We start from the raw sequence: 14,581 nt of genomic DNA, 5'->3' as shown, positions 1-14,581 counted from the left end.
CAAGCTTATTATTAAAGGAAAAAAATAAAATCTGCTGCCAAATTTACGTTACAACTATGCTGTTACTAAGGTTGTCTGTAAAAAAATTGTACTGTTCCATAACACCAGCTACAGTTGTAATGCATTCCCCAAAATAAAAATGAAATGATTTTTGTCATTATAGCCCATGAAGCTGCATGTGAAGGACCCTCTCCCTGCTGTACGGTATTTTTTAATATTATTTTTCTTTGACACATGTCCTCTATGGCAGTTCCTAGATTCCATGACTTGTTTTACAATAGCTCCCCTATTAGTCCTAAAAATGTTCTGTATTCTGAAGCAGGATCCACCCTCCATAGACTTTGGTGGGATGTGCTGCTAACCTAGGGCTCACTGAATTTCAAAAAGGATTCACTAAACCCTTGGTGAACCGAACTCAATTTACACTTAGGTCAGTGTAAATAAGTTATATACATGGTTGTTCTGTGGTGTGACTACTATTCTTCAGATACATTCAGAGATTTTTAGATTAGATCAGTGTTTGTGGGCTATATGGAAGGTCTATCAGTAACTACAGTTATAGCATAGTCCCAGCATGTGAACACATATTATTGTATATACCTATAAACATAGTTAAAGTCAATAAATAGAGCTTTAAACATATTCCATTCATTCTGAATGAAAAATGACAAGTTTTTATTTTCCCACATTTGCCTCTGCACTGAATGTTGTTTTCAAAAGGCAGATCTCATGGGGCCCATTTCAGCAGCTCTTAAATGTTATGTAAGATGAAACAAGGTGAACAAGGCAATTTCATTTCCCAGCGTGATGTGAAGCTGGACAGACATTTGTAGTAATTCTCAATTTATCGTAAGTGTCCTCTGAGCTACAGAATGCCTCCTTCTATTTGGCACAACAATCAGTCAGATTGGACTAAAATCAGTCAATTCTTCTCTCACAAGGGCATCTTTTCACTGCATGCCAGAAAGTCACTATACCAAATAACAAATATCCCTTCTTAACATATTTTTCCTCCTGCTCTAAAAATCCATGCACTGGGTTTTCTGTGTGGAGAGATAGCAGTGCAAATAATTAAAAGACGATCCCAACCTAAGTTGGCCTGAAGCCTTCAGCTGGAATGTTAAAATACAGTACATTTAAGTAGGTCAGTTGTTTAAGACAAAGCTTCTATTTATATTACGCAACCTCAGAACTTGTTTCTACTTAATTATTATGGAACTCTTATTAAAGAAAACTTCTGTCAAAGTCTTCTTTATTCTGGGTGGATGGTGATAAAAGTTTAGGTTACTTTTGGTAATTTCCACCCTAAGCTGATCATGTATTTAGGGGTCTATTCACTAAGTTGCCGAAGGATCTAGCCATATTTTCGACTGATCCTTTTGCTAGCTCTGGCCCCAGTACCCCTTCGGTTCAGTAGAACCGAAGGGCTGCTGTACGGTCTATTCACTATAGCCCGTACAGCTCCCGAAGTTGGCCAAGCGGCTCAGCCGAGCCGAAGGCATATGCCTGGGCTCGGCTGAGCCGAGGTGAAAGGCGAAGCTGGCCGAACGGCCGGCCGACAGCCTGCTTCCGACAGCTGGGTGGAGCCAGCCGTCATCTCACGACTGGCTCCGGCCACTTGCAGAGAGATCAGTGTCCCTGGTTACCAGGTAACCAGGGACGCCATCTGTCATTACACACTGAGAACCTGGCCGGGCCGCTATGATATCACAATGGCCTCTCCGGGTTCTCAGTGTGTAATGACAGATGGCATCCCTGGTTACCCGGTAACCAGGCACACTGATCTGTCATTACTCTCCCGGACGCTCTGGGAGTCTAATACGGCTCCCGGCCACCCAGGAGAGAAACACTTTCTCCCGGAAAGTTTACTCTGCTCGATCAAGCAAAATAAACCTTTTCTTGCGATTTGTTTTTGGGTTTTTTCTGACATGGGGCCTCTGGCCGCCCTCAGTCAGAAAAAAAAAAGCCAGCATAGGAATGCATAGCTAGATTCCTATTGGCTATTTCACTTTGCAATAGCCAATAGCAAACTAGCTATTGCATCCGCCCACTGCTGCTGTCCATCAGCAGAGGGGTCCTGCAGTTCTCCATCAGGTCCCCTACTGGTGGACCGGTCTTTCAGAAAAAGAACATCATACCAACAGTAAAATATGGTGGTGGCAGTGTGATGGTCTGGGGTTATTTTGCTGCTCCAGGACCAGAAAGACTTGCTGTGACAAATGGAACCGTGAATTCTGCTGTCTACCAAAAAATCCTGAAGGATCCTTCCTGTTCGTGACCTCAAGCTGAAGCGAACTTGGGTTCTGCAGCAGGACAATGATCCAAAACACACCAGCAAGTCCACCTCTGAATGGCTGAAGAAAAACAAAATGAAGACTTTGGAGTGGCTTAGTCAAAGTCCTGACCTGAATCCTATTGAGATGCTGTGGCATGACCTTAAAAAGGTGGTTCATGCTCGAAAACCTTCCAATGTGGCTGAATTACAACAATTCTGCAAAGATGAGTGGACCAAAATTCCTGCACAGCGCTGTAACAGACTCATTGCAAGTTATCGCAAACGCTTGATTGCAGTTCTTGCTGCTAAGTGTGGCCCAACCAGTTATTAGGTTTAGGGGGCAAACACTTTTTCACACAGGGCCATGTGGGTTTGGATTTTGTTTTCCCTTAATTATAAAAACCTTCCTTTTAAAAACTGCATGTTGTGTTTACTTGTGTTATCCTTGACTAATATTTACATTTGTTTGATAATCTGAAACATTAAAGTGTGACAAACGTGCAAAACAATGAAAAATAAGGAAGGGGGCCAACACTTTTTCACACAACTGTATGTATTTGAACTGTGTATTTAGAGGTTTGCCTGCAGCTGAGCTATAATCCACCGATTAATATATTGCTGTCACTGTAAGCAGTAAGGGAGGGTGGTGTTTAGGTCTCTGTTTTGCAAAATAGGTGCACCGCTCTTTGTTCTCTCAGACTAGTTCACTACCTTGTAAAAATATACTTCATAATTACTATATTCAAAAAATACGGTCAAATATATATTAAAAAAATATATATGGGATGTCCCGATACCAATACTAGGGCATTTTCGTGAGTATTCGTGAAAATTCCCCCGATTCTAAGGGCCAATACCAGCCCTTTAAATTTTTAAACAAGTTCGGCTGCTTGAGGTCCCACTTTTGCTGGGGATTACAGGCAGCCTTCGTTGACAGTGCCGTTCTGGCCGTACTTTGCCTGGTGCAGCTGGATGTGAACAGAATATTGGTACCTGATATCGGTTATCAGTCTGAAATGTGGCCAATAATCAGTAACAGTACCGAAAAATTTATATTGGTCGATCCCTTATATACAGTATATAATACAACTTATCTAAATCTGAAAATAAAAATGTAATATATTGCAGTTTACCAGTCCTTGGATGAGGTGGCAGCAGAGGTTTTTTTTTTCTCAAGCTTTTCTTCTTTTTTTTTTTTCCCTGGCAATCCTGTCAGTAGCACACTTTTTGTGCTAGGGAGACAATACTCACCCACTGCACTGTATCTATATAGGAACAGCATTGAAACCTTAGGTCTACAGGACACCCAAATTCCCGACACACATTTTGAGTTATTAAATGGGCCTGAAGGTAATATTTGCTGTGACTTTCCAATTTAAAAAAATCAATGAAAAAGTATATTCAGCAATCTTGTAGAACAACTGCTGAGATCAAGGTAAAAGCCAGATGAGCCGTGATTCACAAAACTGCGAAAACCAAAAGTTTATACATGTAAAAATATCACTCAAATTCATACCTCATTAAAGAAAGTTTTTGCACATATCAGTATAGTATGAAGTCATGCACATTTGTCTACTGATTTATTTTCTGGAGGAATATTTTCTCATGCAAACTAGTCTATGTGTATACAAAAGATAAACAGTCAAGTAATGATAAAAGTAAGGTAACAGTAATGATGTAATTGAGAGTCCGTCCTACCTGCTCCTGGTCACCAGTAGTTAATCGTCAGCTGTTGGTAGCAGCTTGGTTACAATTCTGGAGGTGCAGATTGAGAACACCTCAGAAGACAACGACACATATATGTGGCAGCTAACCCCATAAGAACCACCTGCCGTGCTGCTACATATATGCATTACACTGTGATGACCAAAAACATTTTAAAGACATTTTAAAAATGTACAAAAAAAAACATTTAAGGTCCAGCTCCAAGTTCCCCCCCCCCCCAAAAACTACAGTGCTGAAAGCAGTACTGACGCTGTTCATTCTCAAATGCTATATTTCTTGTCCTCCAATGGTCATCTTCATGGGTGAATGCCATCCAGCGTAAGGCCATACTGTTGATTTATAAATGGAGCCCTGTGTGTGGTGGCATTGCATGACAATATCTTACGTTACACTGAACAGATAAGCAAAATTGGAATTCAGAAAAAAAATGTGTGTACAGCTTTACGATGCTCTTTTTTTCACTCCCCCTTTTTTTTTATAGTTAAGTAATGCTGGTAAAATAGTTTTAAAGAGGTGTTCATTGTGGCAGCTTAAAAGCCTTAGCCTGCATGACATGAAAAACATTTTTTTGTGAAAAGTGGTAAAATCTAAAAATAACAATGAAAATGTAGAGGCGGAGAGGTTATTAATTATAAACAAGTACAGAAAATTGGTGTGGGGGGGTCATACATGTTTCAAGAATTCCTGAAAGCATTGGCTCTGAAAAGTTGTAACACGTAGAGCACTTTGCAAAATTGATGTCTGGCAGAAGGCGAGTCATACTCATATAATGCATTACAAAACGAATAGTCCTTACATTCATTGTAAATCTTAACTACTTATTCTGAATACCATTTTCATTTGACTCATAGATTAGCAATTCGGAATCATTTGTCCTAAACAAAGTGTTCTGGAAGAAAAAAAGTGGTTAGATACGATTTGATAATTTATCTTTATGGTCGGTGAGTAAGTACCTATTATTTAACTTCATGGTCAGTAAGTGGGTACCTACTGTTTATCTTTATGGTCAGCAAGTGGGTACCTACTGTTTATCTTCATGGTCAGTAAGTGGGTACCTACTGTTTAACTTTATGGTCAGTAAGTGAGTGCTTACTGTTTACCTTTATGGTCAGTAAGTGAGTGATTACTGTTTAACTTTATGGTCAGTAAGTGGGTGCCTACTGTTTATGTGTATGGTCAGTAAGTGAGTGCTTACTGTTTATGTGTATGGTCAGCAAGTGGGTGTCTATTGTTTATCATTATGGTCAGTAAACTGGTGTCTACTGTTTATCTTTATGGTCAGTATGTGGGTGCCAACTATTTATCCTTATGGTCAGCAAGTGGGTGTCTATTGTTTATCTTTATGGTCAGCAAGTGGGTGCCTACTGTTTATCTTTGTGATCTGTAAGTGGGTGCCTACTATTTATATGTATGGTCAGCAGGCGGGTGGCTGCTGTTTACTTTTATATTCAGTAGGTGGGTGCCTACTGTTTATCTTTATGGTCAGTAGGTAGGCGCCTACTATTTATCTTTATGGTCAGCAGGTGGGTGGCAATTGTTTTTCTTTATGGTCAGTAAGTGGGTGCCTACTGTTTATGTGTATGGTCAGTAAGTGGGTACCTACTATTTATCTATATGATCATCAGGTGGATGCCTACTGTTTAGCTTTATGGTCAAGTGGGTGCCTACTGTAGCCCATGTTGTTGTCTCTTACTCAGCCGAATTATTAATTGTAGGGATGCACCAATACATCGGCCGAAAATTGCACTTTTGGCACAATGCCGAAAGTGCCATTTTCTGGCCGATACAGGGGTGCATCCATTCTTTCTCTCCTCCCCGCTGGGCGCTGTCACAGAAACTGTCACAGCGCTGTGAAAGGCGGGCGTCTCTCCTCCCACACCACTCAGCCTCCTGTCACAGATCAGAGGAGAGCGGTGTGGGCGGAGACAGCCAGCGCTGTCACAGGAGGCTGAGCTCTGCTCGCACAGTCTCCTGTGACAGCATGTCAGGAAAGAGAGTGAGTCCCCAGCCTCACCCCCAGCACGTCCCGACCCCGCCTGCCGAAGCCCCGCCTCCACTGGCCGAAGCCCGGCCCCACAGGTCGAAGCCCCACCCCCAAGCGATTGCAAAGGCGGAAGGGAGGAGACAGGGAGGAGCCTCCCTGTCTCTCACTTGCTCTTCACTGCTGAGACGCTCCGTCCATGACAGGTTACACAGCGGGGAGGATTTCCCTGCTGTGTAACCTGTTAGATGCCGATCTGAATGGAGAAAAGCTGTCATCTTCAGACATGAAGCTGACAGCTTTTTCCTCCATAATTCTAGGTGAGGCTCTGCCTCTCCTGCCTCCCCTGACCGCACATCCCTGATGCATACATATAGATACAGGGCCAATTTAGACGGGACAATTAACCACCAGCATGTCTTTGGAGTCTGGGAGGAGCTTGGAGTACCCAGAGGATACCCATGCAAGCACAGGGAGAACATACAAACTCCATGCAGATAGTGTCCTGATTGGGTTTTAAACTGGCAAAGCCAAGTGCTGCAAGGCAGAAATGCTAACCACTAAGGGAAACTGAACACCAAGTACATAGTGTAAAGCTATGGGAAAGGGTCAAGTTTCCTTAATTTATAACATATTTTTAATAATATGCAGGCACATACTGTCTGTGCCCAATCTTTAATTATTCATGATGTCATCTCTGAATTTGTGTTATGATGTCACAAGGTAAAATTGCACTTGCTCATGTATCTTATGCTTAAATATATACCAAAATGCAGTGATACTGAACTTGTTAACAGTTAGTGCATTGAAAAATGTGTCCCATGAGTGAAAATTGTGTCCTAGTTTCCAAAGGACATAATAGCTGAAAGCTATGCCACATTCATTGCGAGAAGATGAAAGAAAACACTGGGGTGACATAATACCACTGTTTGCAGCCATAGCCCAAAGTGAATTGAAGAGTATATGATTTGATTCATTTAAAGTACAAGGGCTTAGGAGCAGCTAAGCCTGCATACAGATGAAAGTTTATCCTCTGACTTTCTATCAAAATGAAACGACTGGAACAGGCTGCAGGCTGATCAAGAAATTACACTAGCACAATGTCTAGACACATTGGGGTTTGCAGGTAATAGCCAGGAATTTATGTTAGCTGGACATACAAAGTGACCTGTTTCTGCATTCATAACAATCATTATCTGGGAAAGATTGCTGTAAATGAAGAAATCTATGTAGGTATAATTGACAAAATGAAATAATTCCAAAAAGCAGCTCTACCTTTAACAAATAAAATCAATAACTGACTAAAGCAGATCAGAACTTATTTCACCTGTGGTAAAGTCAGAGGTATCACTCGGCTGTAGCTCCTCAAATCATCTCTGAATTGGTGGTGTCACTGTCCTTCCTTCTGGAGGGTCTCTACTTTTGCTCCCCGTGGTCCCTGTGTGTGCTGCAAAGTAGCCACGGCTCCAAGCCTGCTCCCGTGATGGACTAAAATCTTTAGTTTACTAATTTGTATTGAGATTGTAATCCATCAGGGGAGCAAGTTTGGAGTGGTGGCAACTTTACAACACACGCAGAGACCATGGGGAACAAAAGTAGCCACCCTCCAGAAGGAAGGACAGAGTCAGCACCAATTCAGAGATGGTTTGAGGATCAAAAGTGCAATTAAGGACCACTATTGCAGAATATATTGTATGTTAATAACTATATGCAGTTACAGTGAAAGTAAAGAAAAGAGAGGCCCCAGGAGCTTTTAACCAAAATGTGCTTGTATGCGCCATATATTAGCACCGACCAGCAGACCTACTTGCCAAAGCAGTGCTTCCATCTTCACTCCATCTCCTTCCAGGATTGGAGTCTTCAGCTGCTTGATTGGCCAGGACCAGCTGAGGTAACTCCCATGCATGCACACGAGAGTTACGTAGCCTCTGCACGAATCCTGCCGAGGTTGTGCATTAAGCTGCGCGTGCACAGCTCAGGGTACAGAAAGAAGAAAAAAAGTTGACATGAAGGAAGGGGAATCTATGACAGACTTGTACAGTCTCTTCTATCATAATGAGCCTGCCAGCACATTTTTTTAATATATAGAACACTTCCACTTTAATATAGGTGTAGCCCCTACCACATGTATTTAGTGGAATGGCTGCTAGAAATGTATTGATTGCCAGAGCTGTAGTCAGCTTGGCTGAATTATAGTTGTCATGTATCTAGTTAATTCCAGGTGTTCTTGCATTGATTGTACCTGCCTGAGTGGAGTGTGACTCTGCTGCAGTGTGGGACAACCAATGGGGAACACTGTGAGTGTGTGCACAGTCCACCAGCCAAACACTGGGGCTCTCATAGCCAGTTGTGCATGCTGAGGAAGTGGTTATATACTCAAGGGAATTACCATATGCTCAGTCTAATCCAGCCTGGGATAGCTCAGAGTCCAGTCAGGGCTGGGTGCTGTCCAACCTGTCCCCGGGCTAGGCCTGGGAGTGGGAATACTTGAGTGCGGAAAAATGCTTTGCTAGGCCTCAAGCCTGGAGGAGGCCTTTGCTACTGATTTAGGAGGAGAACCAGGGAAGCTGGAGGTGCCTGGAACAGAGTGGACCTCACAAGCAAGTCGGGTGTCTCCCCTACTGAAGATTCTATGCCAATCTCTATTCAACGCCAATCTCAATTCAACGGTTGCACAAATTTCTAGTGACAGCATGTGCTCCTATTGAATCTGCACAGGAATTCAGAAAGGGATTGGTGAGTCTAGAGTCTATCTAGTTTCCTCATTGATGTCCTATGCCCTATACCCTCTCTCCCAGGTGGATATGTTAATATAGTTCTTCTGCATTATACTTTGGCCTGGATTTCAGCTCTATGGGTCACGGGAAGGGGGCGGTTAATATTACTGGGGCAGCTAATTGCTAAAATACCTAGACAGCCGAGAGTTGACCCAGGTATTTTCGGTGGTTTCTTCAGGGGTAAGCACTACACATGTAATGATAGTATTCAGTTAATATTGTTCATTTTTTTATTATTATTTATATATATATATATTTGTTCTCATTTACATGTATACCAAGCTGACCAGCAGTAGTGACAGGGATCGGGACAAAGTATAACTGCCTGGGAAGGGCAGGGGGTGGTCTTGATTACATGCATCGATAGTTTAGACAGTTTTGCGCCCTTGCATTTGTTAGGACATGTTTTTATGCGTTGAGGCACATTCTATAAATGGGTATATGCAGCAAAAACTTTTTTTTGTTTTGGATAGCGTAAATAAGGACTAGAACCTTTCTCAAATTCCTACTGCTATCTGGGGCTTTGTAGAGAGCGTTGCATACTTTTAAAGGGTGACTGAAAAAAGGTTGAGAAACTCTGCCTTAAGTTGTCATTTCCTTGGCAAGATTTTAGGAAACCTTTAGGACTCATTTACACCATTAATTTTGTGCGTCGTAGTGTGCTGTGCCCGAAGAGTACTGCAGATACATTTTCTTGCCTCTTCTTGTACATTGGTGACCATTTAACATGCATGTCTTATTGCAATGCACCAAAGCATAGAGGTATGGCTGTGCCCCAAAATAAAACTTTGCTTTTGTTGAGAATGAAAAAACAATGCTCTCTAGTTCATTTTATAAACATTACAACGATTTTAGCAAACTTCTTCAAACTGAGTGCTAAGTGGTGTGGTCTACCTGCAATAATTGATCAGCCCCAGTGTTCTAATAAGACAAGGATTGTATCCTCAACATCCCTGTATATGTATAGACAATGTATTATACCAAAGATGAAAAGGCTTAATGCAATAAATCTAGGAACAGTGCAAGGGATGCCTGAAATTCAACAAAATCTCTGAGCAGGGTTCTTGAAAATGCTGTGAGGCAATCAAATGAGTAGGAAATGGGATTTATAGAGCACGTTGTACACAGATCACAGTTACCATGGTAGCAAGAAGAGGAATATGAAATATTTTTGGCAGTTTAGAAACTCTGCAGGGTGCAGACTGAAATGGAAGGGCAATTTTAAATAACATTATATTACAAAGTAATTTGCACAGCCATTATATGTGTTGTATCATGTCTTAATAAAAGTCGAGGTTTTTCCTTTTCTGTACTCTGGATAGTCTGCCTATAAACCATGTAGCAAAACCACATTTCATTTGTGTGAATCCAGGACCCAGGCAGAGAACAGTGCTATGCAGCAGCAATATTGGACTCCTGTTGGCTAATTCTCTACTTTCCAGTGGACTTACTCTGCAATGCACAACATATCCCCTGCACGATTCCACATGCTGTCTTACGAAATAAGTCTGCAAAAATTATTTTGACATGATAATGTTTTTCTGGTCTCAAGTGCTGGTTTGTAAATGAATTTGATGTTACCCAGTCTGTTAAAACAAAATTGTAAGCACATGAAGCAAGCTCACAAATACAAACAAAATGCATAAAATCAAGTGTGATTTATTCAGCTATATTTCCCACAGCTGTTGAATTATTCAATTTGAATGCAAACCTGTTGACATTTTCATTTAATTGACATCTCAAATAAACATTTTCCTACAAATAAAAGCTTAAGCTTTATTATGAATTATCTTGAAGAAAACAACAAATGTAACAAAGAGCATTCAAAATCTAAAAAGTATAACAAAACAATTACTTTTCTCTTTTTTAATTTCCCCTATGTGTCTTTCTTCCTTGTTCATGCTTACAGCACATTTTGTGGTGACTTAACCTCTACAACTAATTGGCAAAATGCATTCACACATTATGGATCAGTTGACTAAGAGAACGCTAAACTCCCTGCTTACCTTGTTCACCCTAATAGCTAGGATATTGCAAATAAATGGGGGAGTCAGTAAACTTTCCAGCTGAGAGTAGGCAGTAAATGAGAAGATATTAGTAACAGCACATGAGGAATAGATTGATCAGTTGGGTCAGGGAGAGAGATTGGCCAGTTGGGACTGAGGGAGAGAATCGTCAGTTGGGTCAGAGGGAGATATGGTCAGTTGACTCAGAGAGAGAGAGATTGGTCAGTTGGGTCAATAGGAGAGTAAATCTGGAGTTTGATTTTGGAATGAATTGAGTTTACAAAACAAAAACCACATTTTACTGTTAAAATTTAATTAGTTTAAGAAAACTTTTTCCATCTTGCTCTTTGAGTTTTTTTGGCACTACGGTCAAAATTGTTTGTCGATTTGACCCCATCAACTAATAGAAAGTCGAACGAACATTCTTTCATACAAAAGTATTGTCTGGATCCGTCCCGTCTGTGGCACTATCAGTATATCACGGGCAATAGCCCACGATATACGGAGCTTTGGGTCACGGGAAGAGGTTAGTATATGTCCTCTCGTGACCCTGAAGAGAACTATGGGGAAAAACACTTACCCCATAGTTCTCTTTTAAGTTTCAGCCTTTAGCCAATGTGCCACCTAAAAAAGGTATAGAGACATGATTTCTTTAGATGTTACATTTATAACAAAACAAGGTACAGGAAATTACTGCAGCAATATCTCTGTCCAGTAGGCTGAAAATATTCTGAATGGCATTTCACTATTTATCCCAATATCTGTCATTTGAGCATATCTGGCTGGGTTTATGTCAGCCTGCAGACATGATAGTTCCAGTGCTCCATTGCTAAGGCAAGTCTGGCGACATCCATCCCACCGGAAACCTGTGGGATAACTAAGGTATCTTGAGATGTGCATAACTGCTTCCATTGCAGAGTGGTAGAAAAAAAAATAGGTATTTTCCATAGACTTTTCACCTATTAGGCTATAGCCAATTTCACATAATAAATTCATATGAAATACTGTTGACTGAATGTCACTAAAGTGTAAATAAATACTGTATGTCTAACTATATGTCTCTGAAGGATCTCATTTATCTAGGGCATGGTATATCTAGTAGTAGTTAGTCTATAGTAGTAAGGCTAATCCAAGTCACTTCTTCAGTTCTAATGAGTGTCAGGAAAATACTCCAGCATTTATATAGTTGCCATATTTTACCTTGCTTAATTTTATTTTACTCTGTAGCTGAGCAATTATTGGTAGGTCATTTAATATCCAGTCTGTATAATATTGATTATAATTATTTGACATCTTACTAAACATTAACATTCTGCTTAACAAAGGTATTTGGCTTTCTTTTTCAGCGATCTGGAGGAGCATTAGCAATACCATTATGTGCTTTCCAAGGGACAGTATCACTTCATGCACCTACTGGTAAAACCCTCTCTTTATCTACCTATGAAGTAAGCAGTGAAGGTCAAAAGATTACTCCTACTTCAAAGAAGATAGAAGTTTACCGTTCAAAAAGTGTAGGCCATGAGCCAAGTAAGGAAGACTCTCCCACCCAATTTCCAGGCACAAATGTGAAGATCCACCTAGAGGTTCTTGAGATATGCGACAATGAAGAAGCCATGGACACTGTATCAATTATAAGCAATATAAGCCAATCCTCAAATCAAGCTCGTTCGCCTTCTCTGCGCTACTCCCGCAAGGAAAACCGCTTTGTGTCTTGCGACCTGGGAGAATCTGCTTCCTACTCCCTCTTTATTCCAACTAATAATCCAGACAGTGATATAAATATCTCTATTCCAGACACAGTGGAGGCCCACCGACAAAACAGTAGGCGGCAGCATGCGGAGAGAGAAAGCTATCAAGAGGAGATACAGCTGCTGAACATTGTAAGGTATCTTTCCAGAAAAAGAAATTCCTCACACACAATATAGTAGGTTTTATTTTACAAATCATTCACATAAATTTACATAATCTACATAATTTCACATTCACACAAATAAAATATAAATTTTTAGGAAAAAAAAAAAGTAACCAGTTAATTAATATGAACAGTATAACATTTCCCCATATTAAAGCCATAGTGCAATCAACAATACTACCGTAGTTCAAGTGAACCGGTGAAGATAGAGAAATAAGATCTGCCATTGCTGACTTTTTTAAATTAAAAGTGCAGGCTCTAGAGCTGTTATCCTCACCCTAGCTTCCGGTGCGCCACTTGCCGCGTTTTCCTGTGCGTCACTTCCGGTGGCCCATTTGCCGCATTTTTCTGTGCGTTCTGCGCATTCACCTAAGAGTTCTACGAACAGCACGGAAACCTGGATTTGGCGCAGGAGGTGAGGGTTGCTGACACTAGGGGTAATTTTACTCACTTTTGACGATCAGCTTTTACAGCTCTCTTGAGTAAATTATTGAAGTGATGTCCAGACTGTAGATATTATGCTTAGAACTTTTAATGCAGAAGTTCAGGGAGAGAGGTGGAGAGTTAGGATCATACAGGCATATCTAGACTCCATTGCATTGCAGAGTGTTATTACTGTTTCCATGCACAGCAGATAGTTCACCTGACACAGCACTACTTGAGGTAGAAGTTACTAATCCTTGTCATCAGCAGTAACCACTGGACCTGTACCCAGCAAACTCCAGTGTAATCACTCGGCTAGTCCTCAGGCTTTAGGCCTAGCCATCTCAGACAATTCATAGCAGTCTCTCCGCAGGAAGGGCTCGGGGAGGAAGAGAAAGATCATATGGTCCACCCCAAGTTTTTATCTCCTCTCCCAGCATGTACCACTGGCCATTGTCTCACAGTGATTGGCCGGAGCAGAATATCTACTCATAGCAATTTCTCATTGGTTGCTCTGTTCTGTGACCAGGGTATACACTGCAGTACACCTAGCAACAGACAGATGCAAACATTGACAGGTTGTTTAGGGGAAACCAAATGAACTCAGACTACAAATCAGCATCAGTGTGCATACAATCTGACAATACTAAATGTAATAGCACTCTTTCCAGCAGGGTGCGACACACTCCCCAAACTTAGAAGACTACATCCCGGAGTCTACACTAAAATAAGCTCTTGTCCTGAGAGTGGATGGTCCTAGTGAAAAATTGGATAGGTAAGGGAAGAAAAAGGAAAGGGTTAATATACTAACAACATACGAGTAGCATTCCACACGAAAATAAATTTGTATCAAAAGTAAAAAAATATCAGTAGCAAAACCTAACTATCTCTAAATAAAGTACTTAGTTACATCAATAGTGGCGCATATGAAGTAGAGCCCTACTTCTGACTGAGTGAATATTATCATATCCTATACTTATCTAACACTTAAATCCTATAGCCCAATCACAGTTGATCCAAGTCTACACATATCCCCTGAAAGGAGAAGAAAAGAACAACACCATAGGCATTAACCTTATCCTATGTAAACATGAGGCCAGGGCCGGACTCCCAAAGGAGTGAAACTCTGCTTCTACAACAGTAATCTATCTTGTTAAGTCCATCCCTGAATAGGAAACTATATACAATGAATACATTCTAGTGGAGGGTTACCAAATTCGACTTTCGAGAGTATATCTGATGAATCCTTTGTCCCCACTGAAAAAATCTTGACACGTAGTCCTGTAGCTATAAACAAACATCCTATCTACAAACTATCTTATTAAACACTTATATAAACATTTGTGCTGTTGCATGCTGACTTAGGAATTACTCCTGGACCCATAACCAAAGGGCCTGCACCCATCAAGCTCCAGTGTAACTACTCGGCTAGTCCCCAGTCCCAGGGGAGGAAGAGAGAGCTCACATGGTCCACCCCAAGTT

At 41.0% G+C, this 14,581-nt stretch overlaps 1 protein-coding gene across 1 annotated transcript in view; it reads left to right on the top strand.

Annotated features, from left to right (window-relative positions):
* GPR149 (G protein-coupled receptor 149) overlaps positions 1–14,581 on the top strand; it is a 59,208-nt gene that overhangs the window by 29,691 nt on the left and 14,936 nt on the right. The window contains exons 4-5 of the mRNA XM_018571176.1: positions 12,111–12,644; positions 12,959–13,091. Of these exons, the coding sequence (XP_018426678.1) occupies positions 12,111–12,644; positions 12,959–13,091 (667 nt within the window). The remainder of the gene's footprint in view (positions 1–12,110; positions 12,645–12,958; positions 13,092–14,581) is intronic.

Source organism: Nanorana parkeri, unplaced genomic scaffold (genome assembly GCF_000935625.1).
Source record: "Nanorana parkeri isolate BGI_ZX_2015 unplaced genomic scaffold, ASM93562v1 scaffold1692, whole genome shotgun sequence".
NCBI classification, from domain to species: Eukaryota; Metazoa; Chordata; class Amphibia; order Anura; family Dicroglossidae; genus Nanorana; species Nanorana parkeri.
Note: the sequence above shows the minus strand (reverse complement) of the source record. Positions and strands in the feature narration are given on the sequence as shown.